The following is a 13,465-nucleotide window of genomic DNA, read 5'->3' as shown; positions in this document are numbered from 1 at the left end:
CTTGGACCTTGATGCATATTAGTGGGCACTAGCAGAAGGTCCGAATTTCTTTCCGACTCTTGGGGTCACTACCCTGGCATTGGCCAGCAGCATAAAGTTATCCAGAGCAGATTTTAACATGTCCTTGAACATAGGTAAAAACAGCAGTATGCGCTCTGACTTGGAAAGTCTCTATCAATCAATCAATCAATCACAGCATTTGTATAGCGCGCTACTCACCCGGACGGGTCTCAAAGGCGCTTGGGGGAAGGGGTTCGCTACTGCTCGAACAGCCAGGTCTTGAGTTGTCTCCTGAAGGCGAGGTGGTCCTGGGTCAGCCGGAGGTGGATGGGGAGGGAGTTCCATGTCTTGGCCGCCAGGTAGGAGAAGGATCTGCCTCCGGCGGTGGCTCTTCGGTTGCGTGGTACGGTTGCGAGGGCGAGGCTGGTAGACCGTAGCTGGCGGGTGGGCGTGTAGAACGTCAGGCGGTCGTTGAGGTACTTGGGGCCCAGGTCGTGGAGAGACTTGTGTGCGTGGGTGAGGAGCCTGAACGTGATCCTCTTGTTGACGGGGAGCCAGTGCAGGTCCCTCAGGTGGCCGGAAATGTGGCTGCGTCGGGGGATGTCCAGAATGAGTCGGGCGGAGGCGTTCTGGATGCGTTGGAGTCTTTTCTGTAGCTTGGCTGTGGTTCCGGCGTAGAGGGTGTTTCCGTAGTCCAGTCGGCTGGTGACGAGGGCCTGGGTGACCGTCTTCCTGGTTTCGGTCGGGATCCATCGGAAGATCTTGCGGAGCATGCGCAGGGTGTGAAAGCATGATGAGGATACGGCGTTGACTTGTCTGGTCATCGAGAGGGAGGAGTCCAGGATGAAGCCCAGGTTGCGTGCGTGGTCTGTTGGCTTGGGGGCGGTGCCCAGGGCTGGGGGCCACCAGGAGTCGTCTCAGGCGGAGGGTGATGGTCCCAGGATGACTTCCGTCTTGTCTGAGTTCAGTTTCAGGCGGCTGTTCTTCATCCACTCGGCGACGTCTTTCATCCCTTCGTGTAGGCTGGTTCTGGCGGTGTCGGGGTCTCTGGTGAGGGAGAGGATCAGCTGGGTGTCGTCGGCGTAGGAGATGATGTTGAGGTTGTGTTGGCGTGCGATGGCAGCTAGAGGTCTCATGTAGACATTGAAGAGGGTGGGGCTGAGTGATGATCCTTGCGGGACGCCACAGATGACTTCGGTGGCCTCGGATCGGAACGGGGGGAGGCGGACTCTCTGTGTTCTTCCGGCGAGGAAAGAGATGATCCACTTCAGTGCCTTCTCTTGGATGCCGGTGTTGTCGAGGCGTTGGACTAGGGTGCGGTGGCAAACAGTGTCGAATGCTGCTGAGAGGTCCAGGAGGATGAGTGCCGCTGTTTCCCCGTTGTCGAGCAGGGCTCGGATGTCGTCGGTGGCTGCGATGAGGGCGGTCTCGGTGCTGTGGTTGGCTCTGAAACCGGACTGCGAGGGGTCGAGGGATCCGTTCGTCTCGAGGAAGGCGGCAAGCTGTTTGTTGGCGATCTTCTCGATGACTTTGGCAGGAAAAGGGAGGAGCGAGATGGGGCGGAAGTTTTTGAGGTCGGTGGGGTCCGCTGTTGGTTTCTTCAGTAGGGCGCTGAGCTCGGCATGCTTCCAGCTCTCCGCTCTAGAAAGAGGTTGTTCTTCACTTGGGAGACATTTATGTCCACTTTGTGAAAGGCTGCAGTCTTTTGAATTACCTCATGATAGGCCATGCCATCATCAGGGGGTGATCTCTTTACAGGGTAGTGTTCGAGATCAGGAACCTCTGGGGGGCTACATTATAGTCACCCCAGTGGTCATCATTAGGGCCTACCCCTGAAGGCTGAACGTAAGCGCCAAAGGGCCCATAAGTACAGCCTGGGTCTGAATACGAGAGGGCACCCCTCTGGTGACTCTGGAGGAGGCAGCAGGGGTGGTGTGTATGGGTGTGGTGACAGGGCTGGTCCTAGGATTTTTGGGGCCCTGGGCAGAAATTAAATAGGAGGCCCCTTAATTTGCATACATCGTGCAATCACAGAAAATGACATCATAGAAAGTGCAGTGGTAGCTGCCTCGGAACAGGGGTAGTGGGGTGAAAAAGTAAGAAAAATAAACGTGCCTTCCCCGCTGCAAGTCTATCCTCCGTCTTCTTATCTCAGCACTGGAAGCACTCAGGCCCCCGTACTCTCCCAGCCAATCACAACTCTGCATGAGCAGCTTTGTGATTGGTCAGACCGGCCTGTTTGGCCGCTCAGGCAGTGCCTGGGAATGTTCTCCACCGAGCTGTGCCACACAGCCAGGTGGAGAACATGCTAAGTGCACATGACTGTTTGGCCAGCCCAAGAGGGCCGGCCCAACAGTCATGCGCACTTAGGGAGTGCAAACCACTCCTCACTCTGCTCTAGTAAGCTCAGCCCCACCCGACCTAGCTCAGATAGCCGCATAAAAAATTAAAAAGATAATAACGCCTTGTTAATATCATGTTTTTTTTATTTTATGTACCAGCCTCCCACTTCGACAAATTGTGTGCTCTTGATTAATCACTTTTCTGAACATATTGCTGTGCTCCTTTTTTGTCAAGATTGGGAGTAATTTGATTCAATTTCTAAACTGCTTAATAGCATAGGATTACAACATGGACTAAGGGCTTGATTATGACTACAGCAGTCCTTTGGAACACCGTAGTCACGGTGGCGATCCACCCGCTGTATTACGACTTCTGACGATTGGACTGCCACAGGGCAGCTGCAACTGCTGGGGATCTGCGATTGCGCAGCATTTCAGAGGCTGCAATATGCTGGCGGTGCCGCTGCAGCACCGCCAATTATATTAAGAGTTGCCTCACCACCCTCCTTTACATGGCGGTGAGACTACCATGAAGAGGGTGGTGGTGAGACAACAGAGGGGGCCCTAACAGGGCCCCTTGTGCCTCTGTGCATGGGGGTGCATGCCAGAGGGCACATGATGCACCACCTGTATTTTTGCACCTCCAGTTCCTGCACAGGAAGGAATGCATAACATGGTGCATTCGTTACCGTGGAGTAACGTATTGCGGTGGTCCCACAGCGGTGTCTTTCTATGGCTCTCCTATGAACCTTAGAAAGGCCCCGCAGTGGGGCTGCTGCAGCGCATTCGCCTGTCAAGGATTACAGTTGTAATATGGCAGGAGGTGTGAGGGCGGCTTTGGCAGTCCTACCGCGGAGAGCTGCTGTGGCGCTCCAAGGGAATAACGCCAAAGTCATAATCAGGCCCTTAATATTACCTGGGAGAGAGGTGCCCAGTCATATAGTATATTTACCTAAATGCAATACAGTGGTAAATGTATAGCCAGAGCACTATGACACTATGACATCTAGTGAACTCTGCTGAACAATTTGCCCGTCCTCTTCTGCGTAATTGCAGTGGCCCTGTGAATAGCCTTTGAGCCAAGTAGACGTGGGTTACACTCTTGGCTGTTTGGTTCCTGGGCAAATAATCTCCCTGTGTCACGTTTAGTGATTTACAATTGCGAGAGCACTTTAAAATAACCTTACAGGGCACACTCTCAGTACAGGTCCTGAGTCTAGGTTTCATTCATTCATTTAAGGTTGTTTGTATCCCAGTAGCTGAAGGCTCTACTGAAGCTGCTTGGTGCCCGACACCTCGTGTGCTGCTCTGAGTCCCTGTCTGCCGCCCACAAGCATCTCTTTCGCAGCTCATCAAGGGCTGAAAGAGAGTTGAAAGGGTTAAAAGTGCAGGACAGTGGGTGTCCTGCAGTGCATTTGTGTGAGCAGTGCGGATCGTCAATTACAAGCCGTGATTAGCCGAGGAGAGGGCCTTTGTTCCCTGAGCATCACACTAATGGTGTAGAGCTGCGAGGCCCAGGGATGAGGTGCCCCTTCCCAGTGCCGTCATGGCACAGTGGGGCGCCGCCTCTTCACTTATTATTTCAAGAGCTACCTACAAATGATTGTGATGCCTTGGGCCTCGCAGTGCTACATCATAGGTGTGAGGCCCAAGGGGCCTTTGAGGTGCGAGGCCCCATATTGGTTGTCTGGGCGAGGCCCTGGGCAGCTGCCCACGCTGCCCATGCCTAGCGCCGACCTTGCGTGGTGGTAGTGAGGGAGGCAGGGGTTATTGTGGAGCTAGAAGTGGGCTTTGTGACAGAGGAAAAAGGACTGGTGGCTCTGTTCTTCTGGTGCCGACTTATTTGGCGCTGGCTAAGGTGAGGGAGAATGGAGGAAGGTTCCTTTAAACACGTGTTTGAAGGCAAACCTTTTTCGAGAAAGGTGCTATGGAGGCACCAGTTAACACGTCTTGCAACAACTATGCCTGTAACAGGGTGGATGAAGTTCATCCGATGAACTGGTGCTTCTGCCTGGCATCGAGTTCTTAATGAAGTTTCTTGAGGATCGAAGACTCTATGTCCTTTGCTCTGAGTACGGAGCGACACCTCAAAGCCAGCTTCCTTTTGACTTCCAGGAGGGCTTTGGCATAGAGTGTGTCTTATGGCCAGGTGCAGATGGAGACTTGCGGCCACATGCATCATTGTTAGTATTTGCGATTCCTAAATTGCGAAAATTAAGGAATCGCAATTTAGGAATCACAAATAACTATGCATTAAAAATTCGCATTTTGTTTTGCGATTCCTTATTTTTCCTTATTTGCGATTCCCAATTTTGCGAATCGCAAATAAGGAATCCCTAGAGCCCCATAGGAATCAATTGGAAGGCATTCTCATTTTGCGATTCGCAATTAAGGAATCGCAAAATGAGAATGCAATTTCAAGGGTGAAGGGGGGGGGTCCAAAGGACCCCCCCCCTGCACCCCATAAATTAAACCAAAGGGCATGTGTGTGTTTAAAATGAAACTTTCAAAAATGCACTTTTGTGCATTTTTGAAAGTTTTCGCAAATTACCATGAAGGTTAACTTCATGGTAATTTACCACTTCCTATTTGCGATTTCGCAATAAAAAAAAATCATTCATTGCATTTAAGACATTGCAAAATTGCGATTTCTTAAATGCAATCGCAATTTAAGAAATCGCAAATAAATTGCGATTTCTTAAATTGCGAAAACAAAAAGCTTCATGCATCCCAAAAAAGGGATTTGCATTCGCAAACGGCCGAATTTTGCGATTCGCACCGTTTGCGAATGCAAAAACCCTTGATGCATTTGGGCATTAGATTCAGACTTCAGGTTTGAGCACTGGTGCTCGGTGCCCTGGAGCTGGCCCAGGCTCGAAAAGGGATCGGATTGATGACTGATTGAGGGGGGGTGGGAGGGTGGGGGGTAGGGTCAACAGTGGGAAAGATTAAATAATCTAACAAGGAGTTGGTGCTCATGCACAATCTACACCAAGAAGTGTAGCCACACCACATCTCATGGCTCAAGAGACTTCTATGAACACTAACAACTTGCAAATGCCCGAGCCCAACATTAGATGGCAGGAGTATACTAAGCACATGTATCTACAGCCCCACATGCAACAAATGATTCCTGCTGAGTGTTACTTCCCAATGTACATTTTTTTGTATAAAATAAGGCACGATATGCGTCAATACCGTTGTTATGAGCGTTTGCAAATTTTGTATCCCACATTAATAGGCAACAGTCGTAAGGGGTGGCTTTTCCATGACGGTATTCAGTTTTACGATGTCAACTTGCATGTGAATAAACATTCTACAAATGGTTACTGCCTATTTCTTCTGTGCCAGCCCAACTGAGTGCGGATATTGGGTATAAGTGTGTATTGCGCTTTGATCTAAATAACTAATAATAATGGAAGAAAAAAAAACAGCACTCAATGCAAATAATACATTGGACATTTCACATAAAAAATATAGAGCAATGGTTGGTTGTGCAACTTTTAAATTTCACAGGAAAATAGGACATAATAAAGGCAGAGAAATAATATATCAAGGCAGTTTTTACTTTGTCTGCATCAAATGAGCTAAACTAGTTAACGCAACAAAAAAAAACTACATCTGCACTCCCAGGTCTACTCCCTCAATTGGGTTCAGATTTAGGACTTTACTTTTTGCTTTTGAGATTTTCTTTCTATGGAACTACAATTGACCAGTTTACCCAAAGTGTGAGTAAAAAAGCCCATATGGTTAATGTACTCAAGGTTTTAAAAAAAATGTATTGCATCTATTCACAGAAAAATAAGTAACCTGAAACAATATTCACCCACATGAATAGAAGTACTGATTTAACATTACTGCTGTTCAACGGATTTGTTTTTGCCTTCCCAAAGTTTGTGGGTGAAGGGATTCTGAACACTGAGATTTCGAACAGCATTCTAGGTGGGACTTTTAAACGTAACCACTGTAAGAGTATTGTAGTCTTTGGAACCTTTTACATTTTAATCATAGTTTTATTTATATTTCCTGACTATTTCAAGTGTTCTCCACTGTAAGGCAAATTGAATTATCTCGACCATAGCTTCACAAATTATGTAGTATGCATATTCAGATTATCTGGAATGTATGTGCAAAAGGAAACAAATCATAATGCGATGATCATGTGATACAGGTGGTTTGTACAGAGACATTCTTCACCACTTGTATTACAACTCACGAGCCTCTAGTAGTTTCCTTGGCAGTTGTTATCTGTGGCAGGTAATACCACAACACATCCAGAATTTATTCAGGTAATGGTAAACACAGAAATTAGGACGCTGCAAAAGCCATCGTTCTGACCCGCTCCATAAAATGGTGCACATTAATAAAATCACAAATTTGTGCAGATTAATAAAATGAGGCTTCATCACCACCATGCATGGTACGGAAGAATGACACAGATGGGAGATTCTCTACTGGACATATGTTGAATAGCTGCTCCATTTTATAAAAAATTTTATGTAGGGCTATTAAATTATTGTCATCTGAGGCACACATTCTAGATGGCTGTAGCCATTCAGCACAACCTCATTTTCTAGATATCCCCTCTCCCATGCTACATGTTCCCCACAAGCCCTTACTGGCATCTATAAACCACTCAAGCAGTCAGAAGTCCAACCTTCATATCCATTTCTTTATTAGAAACCTTCTTTTGTCAATAAAATCATGGTGGTTGTCCATAGGCAGGCGGGGCTAAGAGTTTGTGTCAGGCGTTAATCTTTCTTCGCATACACACTGTCTAGGGAGCTCTGTGAATCTGCTATTTGCTGCCGCAGCCTCTCTTTCATGCCCTCGTTGGTGGCGCGTTTCAACCGAACCTTCATTTCTTCAATCACTGCCTGGTAGCCAACAGTGTTGTGGAAAACTCGGATTGCTCGGTCTCCAGTGGAAACCAGAAAGCGGCAGTTCACATCAAAAGCCAGGTCGGTGATTGCTTCACTGTGGACGTTGCAAAACTCTTCTTCCTTTTCGCCCTTGCTGGCATTGTACACTGTGATGTTGGAGCCACTGGAGATGGCCACTACTCGAGCGTCAGGGGAAAGCGCAATCCGGCACGGCTCCATCACTTCAAACTTGCCAGTCAGCAGCAGATATGGGTCCTGCTGCTTCTTGTATTCTACGTCAGTGTCCCACAGCTTCCAGGTTCCATCCTTGGAAACAGTCGCCATCCTAGGGAGGGAGACAAACGCAAAGCTGTTAAGTGGGCTGGAATGTAAGGTAGAAAACAAATCAAGAACCCACACTGATAATTCATCTAACAACTATTTGCAATGTGCACCAGCTTGTGTCAGGAATGATTAAAAATAAATGCTTTGGACAGAAAATAGAATTGACCTAGAACTCATGACTGCTAAAGAAATCAGATGCTTTATATTCAGCATTACATTTATTCCCACTGTGAACCTCACCTAAATGCATGTATCAGGAGGTCTCTTATCAAACAGGAGCTCTTTTGGAATACTAAAGACAATGTTTAGGAGGCCGCGTATAAATCCGACTTTTACCTCATGAAGGTTGCTGCAGTGGATGTCAGAGTGCGTCTCCAACTGGTGGGAACCTTGGAGCTTTGATTTATACGTGGCCTCCCAGCTGCGGGAGATGCACCACCTGGAAATTTGGGGCCACGGAGCTCCTAATCACAGAGTCTCAATGTGGAGGCATCCATGGAGGATTGACAAGCCGGATGTGCGAGTGGAGGCCCATTGGTGAGCTTGACACGTCTCAGACAGCGGCACATAACTGAGGCACACACAACAAGACCCACAAACCAACGCGGACTCATTAGAGTCACCCATTGGAGGGCTCATATTTTTAAGTGGGAGGTGTGACCTCTATGCCAAAATGACTGTCGTGCCTCTGAAGAGTGCAATGAGCACGAAACGAGTCAGGCATGAATGGACAAGCATGCTGTAAACTGGATCCGCCCGCCGATCCAGGTTTTACCTCATGAAGGTTGCTGCAGTGGATGTCAGCGTGCGTCTCCAACTGGTGGGAACCTTGGAGCTTTGACATATATACATATATACACACATACATATATATATATATATATATATATATATATATATATATACACACATATATACGCACATATATATATATATATATATATATAGAGAAAGAGTGAGAGAGTGAGAGAGTGAGAGAGAGAGGAATGGAGAGGGAGAGAGAGATGGGGGAGGGAGAGAGAGATATTTGCCCGATATGCTCCCCTTAGTGGCCAGTCGCCCAAGTACAAAACACATGGATGTAACTGCACTGGAGATCCACTGGCACAACCTCCAGACACTTGGTGAACACGTTGGGGATGTTGTGACTTCAAAAGGTATGAAATTAAATTGGCAATAAACTGCACTTACAACAGACCTTAAGATACTAGTAGTGAGCAGGATGAATTGGGAAGCAGAAGTACGCTTCTCAGACTGAGGGGTGTCATGTTGAAGAAGAGGGGAGTTGACAAGAGCGTATTGAAATGGCTGCATGTGGTACTCTGTGTGACGTAGTGGTTGAATGCTCGGATGTCAAGGATGGGCTGCAGAGTCCTGTCTTTCTTTAGAAAGATAAAGTACAATAGGCTCTGCAATTGGGCCACGTAGTACCTCAATTGTGCACGGATAAGTGCTGGATAGGGGAGGGTATTGGTGGATAGGGGTAAGGGACAGAGGGATAGGCGATACGATAATTAATTTGCCAGAGGTGCCCAGAGCAGAGAGGTCTTTAGCCTGGGCACCGCTGGCCTTGCTGTGTAAGTTGCCATGGAATCTAGCTGGCTGGTGTCTCTTTCGATTGTGGACTCTTCTGAAAGGACTGCTGCTGTGGCTGATACTTGCTTCAAAGCAGTAGATGCTGCTTTGTATCTCATGTGTAACTCACATAGTTGTCGAAACCCTGTTTTGGGCTCCTGGGGCTGTAGCACACCCATAACTTTTGCTGTATTAGTATCCTTTATTTATTCAAACCGTTCATCCCCCTGAGGGCTGAAGAGACCCTAGTCATCAAAGAGCAAACAAATGAGGTTATGGTGTACTTTCATGCGAAAACAAGGGACCCTCAGACAGGTATAGAGAACAGGAAATTGGTGTTTATTTGCTGTGAGGTTGTATCCTGTATCTAATGCAAAATAACCAGGCCTTCCTCAACAACTTCTGTACCATTTTCTGTTAGGTGTCAGGGAAGGGTTTTAGCATCTCCTCCATTTCAGCCCACTGATCCCAGATATATCGCAGTAGTAATGTCATGGGGCTGGTAAAACACTGTTGTGGGACAGCTCCTAAAGCAAATAGTTTCCCTAGCACCTCAATCTTTTTACCCCTATATCTGCAAGAGTATCGCCTGTGCCTGCATAAGAGCTCTACTGCACACTGTAGGTAGTACCACAGAGTCTGCTGGGACAAGCTCATGAATAAAGAAAGGCCCTGTTATGCTGGTTTAAATGTCTTCTCTACTGAAGTGGCGACCATCCTGGTTTTACATAGATGCTTAAAATTGTCCTCAGAGCACTTTAGCATTGGTTTATGCATAGGAAGAAACAGAGTTGTCTGTTAAGTTAGTGGTAGGGTTTTGAATATGAAATCTTTCTCTTCCACGTGAATAAATACCTCATGGCGGACTGCTTCTCTTGCAATGACAGAGTGATATGCAGAGGTGTCTCTGGTATCAAAGCTTTGACAGGGTATGGTTCTACGAATGTACTATCCCAGAGGATTTGCTCTTTAATCGTACCAGGCCTTCTACTATTCACCAGTGGCCCTCGGTTCCTGCTAAGGTGGTAATCGATCAGATGAAAGGTCCAGTTAAGAATCTAAATGTGAATCATTTGGGGATGCATGTGCTGGGGTGAAGGCAAGACTTTGGCGGCGTTCTTTCTGAGGAAGGAGTTGAGCCCTTAGTAGCGTCCTCAAACATCAGCTTCCTTTGTCTGTGAAACATAGAGAAGAAGGGGGCCATTCAAAGACAGGACCACTGTTGAAGTCAATATAGATTGTGCACTGCCTACTGTCTTGTTGTCCACCTTTACCCAGAAGAGCAGTTGTAATGATGGGTATCAAGGATGAGCGCCACTTCGAAGTTTATTTTGGCACCAAAGATAGGGCGGCAATCTTTCTGGCTCAAGCCTCTAGGTCTTTGCCACAAAAAGGTATTACAGAGCTATAAAAGGTCTCTCAGAACCCACTGATCCCGACAATAATGGGCTGTGCCAACTGTTTTCAGAGGGCAGTTCCTCAGTCATGATATGGTACTGTCAATACTGTTTCTTGGTATGGATCAGAGGCTTGCTTCGAGGTTGATACCCGGAGAAAGATTCCTCTGTGGACAAGAGTAGTGTTCATTAGAAGCCAAGGGTGATGCGCTAGACTCTTGTTGGCAGTAAAAACCGGAGGTGTAGGATTTGTGAGGGCCCTTGAGATTCTTCTCTGAAGATGAAGTCATGAGAGGAAACCTACATTCCGGGTTACCAGATGAGCCTTCCCAGTCGTTCGACCTACGCCTTTAGCGACTGCAATGGACGTGACTTGGCCATGTCTCAGTGCTGCATTGTGGAGTAATGGGCTCGCTACCTTTTGCGTTGATGCCAAATGGTAGTCTTTGATTGATTGGATGGTATTACAAGTCACACATGCCCTTTTGTTGTTGAAAGAGAGATTACAGACCTGTTATTAATACCTGCTCAGACTGACACAGGGCAAGTGTCTGAGAATCTACACATCAGTAGACCCTCCAAAGAGGCCTTTCAAGGCTACACTCTTTCTGGCTTGGAGTACCGAATAAATTATGCAAAACCCGAAGCAGGGTACTCTGGGTAGTTCCAAAGATTGGGTGGAGAGCAGCCTCGTTACATGGAGCACCCTACACCACCACCAATACTCTGAATCTGCTCACTTCAAATGTGTGTCTCAGTTTGGCTTGGATGGCACTTGCAAATCCCATGCTTAAAACATCTGCTAGAGAAAGGGAGATTTAATGTGAGCAAATTCATTGTGTCGGTGGTGTTGTAGGGTACTGCATAAAAAGGAGCTGCTCCCGAGAGTTCCCTGCCTCCCTTTTTGCAAGGCTCCACCAAGTATGGCGTCTAATACATTAAAATGTGTCCAGAATGCCTTAAGTCACAATTTCACTATGAAGGTTCAAAATAGTAAGTGTCTTCCGAGACAAGTTCTCCTGGCTATGGTAAAAGACTGGCAAACTGTCAAAAACTCAACAGGGAAAACATGGCAACTTCTCGAAATTACGGCCCTCAATCTCTCTTTAATTATCGGTCCCAAGCCTCTCTTTCATTTGTGCTCCATTGTATTGTGATGAATCCCACTTTTCAGGGAGGTGGCACCTGGGTAGCTTTCCTAATTTGCATGTAATGCTGTTTCTTTGGAGGGCGTGTGTTTCTCTTCAACATAAATGTTATGTTCAGTCAGCTCAGGCGTGGTACGAGTCAGACAAACTCAGTTGCAGCTGAGGCAGGCTGGTTGTGTGAGACAGCCTGATTGACGCACACACAGTCTCAATCCTAGAAACAGCAAGGCCACAACTATTAATATTTTACAATAAAAGACCATCTATTATACACTATTCATACATAAATATTATGTATGAGAATTATGCTAATTATTACAGTGATCTCACTAGTCAATACAAAACAATGTAAATATTCGAAATACCTCTCGTATTGTATTGTAATTGCATTTGTATAGCGCTTACTACCCCCGACGAGGTGTCAAAGCGCTTTTTTCGACGAGTAGTACTCTACTCCGGGACCCAGAGCCTCTAGCCTAGTTCCATTAATCCAAGGGTACTGTAAGTACTTCTTTAAGTTGGGTGGCAACACAGCTACAGTGGTAAATTCAACTTCCCCCCTCTGAAACTAGAACTGCTTCAGTGTGCAACCTGATTTACTCTGGGCCCACTATTGATCCCATCTGGAGACTTGCTACACCAGGAGTAGCTGTATGACTAGGGGCCGTTTTGCTAGGCTATGCAGTGTCTCCAGTTAAGTGTCCCAACTTCTTACAGTTGTTACTCCAGGCCTTTGAAGGATCAAAGTTCTTCATCCTGTATCTAGGACCAAACTGGGAAGAGTTTTGGGACCCACCCCCTGTACAAGTTTTTTGCGGCCCTTTAGAAGACTCATACTTTTTATCTTGAGGATTCTCACTACCTTTCCCCTGGGAAGGTTTTGTAACCCCTTTCTTTTGGTCACCTCCAGTGGTCGTCTCAGTCACTCTAGTCTTGACCCAGTGGTCTGCCTTCTTTCCCAATTCCTGGGGAGAAATTAGACCTAGGTCTACCAAATGCAGATATCACTTTTCATTCGTGCAATTACTTAAAATATGTTCCTTTATAAACAGGTTGTAAATTCCAGTAAAGTCATGCACATTGTGTCTAGTTAACCAACTATGTAGTGTCTTTACTGAGTGGTCTAAAAAAATCAATCCAGGACTGGTTTTGGCATATGTGAGCCCCCCTGAATCTAATTCTGTACTCCTCCAGTTGTGACTCCAAATTCCTTGATCAGAGTTCTCTTCATGAGGTCATAAGACCCAGCATCTGCCCCAGAAAGGGTCAGGAGTCTGTCTATGCAGTTACCAGAGAATAGTTCTCACAGGAGTGCCCCCCAGAGAGGTGTCTTCACCTTTCTCATTTCACACGTTGTCTCAAAGGCGGTGAACCATTTAGTGATGTCATCACCCTCTTCAAAATTGGGGGCAATTCCTTTGTGGATTTTAGGATCATAAGATTGCTCTTTATCCTTATTACTTTGATTGCTGCCACCATTGATGGGTGCTAAGGATTAGTTACTTACCTGTAATCCTAGTTCTCTTCCAGGGGTATCCTCATCAAAGTCATAAGCATTAGAATATTCCCGCCCATGTGCGGGACCCCGGAAACACTATATTATATGTGCCCCACATATATATATATACACTCATATATATATATATATATATTATATATATATATATATATATATATATATATATATATATATATATATATATATATATATATATATATATAAACATGCAATAGCAGCCAAATAAAGAACAGAGCTGAAATATGCTGTAAAGAATTTCCACCATACATGAGTAATA

General features: G+C 46.3%; 1 protein-coding gene across 1 annotated transcript in view; it reads right to left on the bottom strand.

Annotated features, from left to right (window-relative positions):
* Positions 1-6,334: 6,334 nt before the first annotated feature.
* The window catches only part of TBL2 (transducin beta like 2), a 139,153-nt gene continuing 132,022 nt past the window's right edge, over positions 6,335-13,465 (bottom strand). The window contains exon 7 of the mRNA XM_078679573.1: positions 6,335-7,550. Within this exon, the coding sequence (XP_078535699.1) occupies positions 7,094-7,550 (457 nt within the window). The 3' untranslated portion in view covers positions 6,335-7,093. The remainder of the gene's footprint in view (positions 7,551-13,465) is intronic.

Source organism: Lissotriton helveticus, chromosome 3_1 (genome assembly GCF_964261635.1).
Source record: "Lissotriton helveticus chromosome 3_1, aLisHel1.1, whole genome shotgun sequence".
NCBI lineage: Eukaryota > Metazoa > Chordata > Amphibia > Caudata > Salamandridae > Lissotriton > Lissotriton helveticus.
Note: the sequence above shows the minus strand (reverse complement) of the source record. Positions and strands in the feature narration are given on the sequence as shown.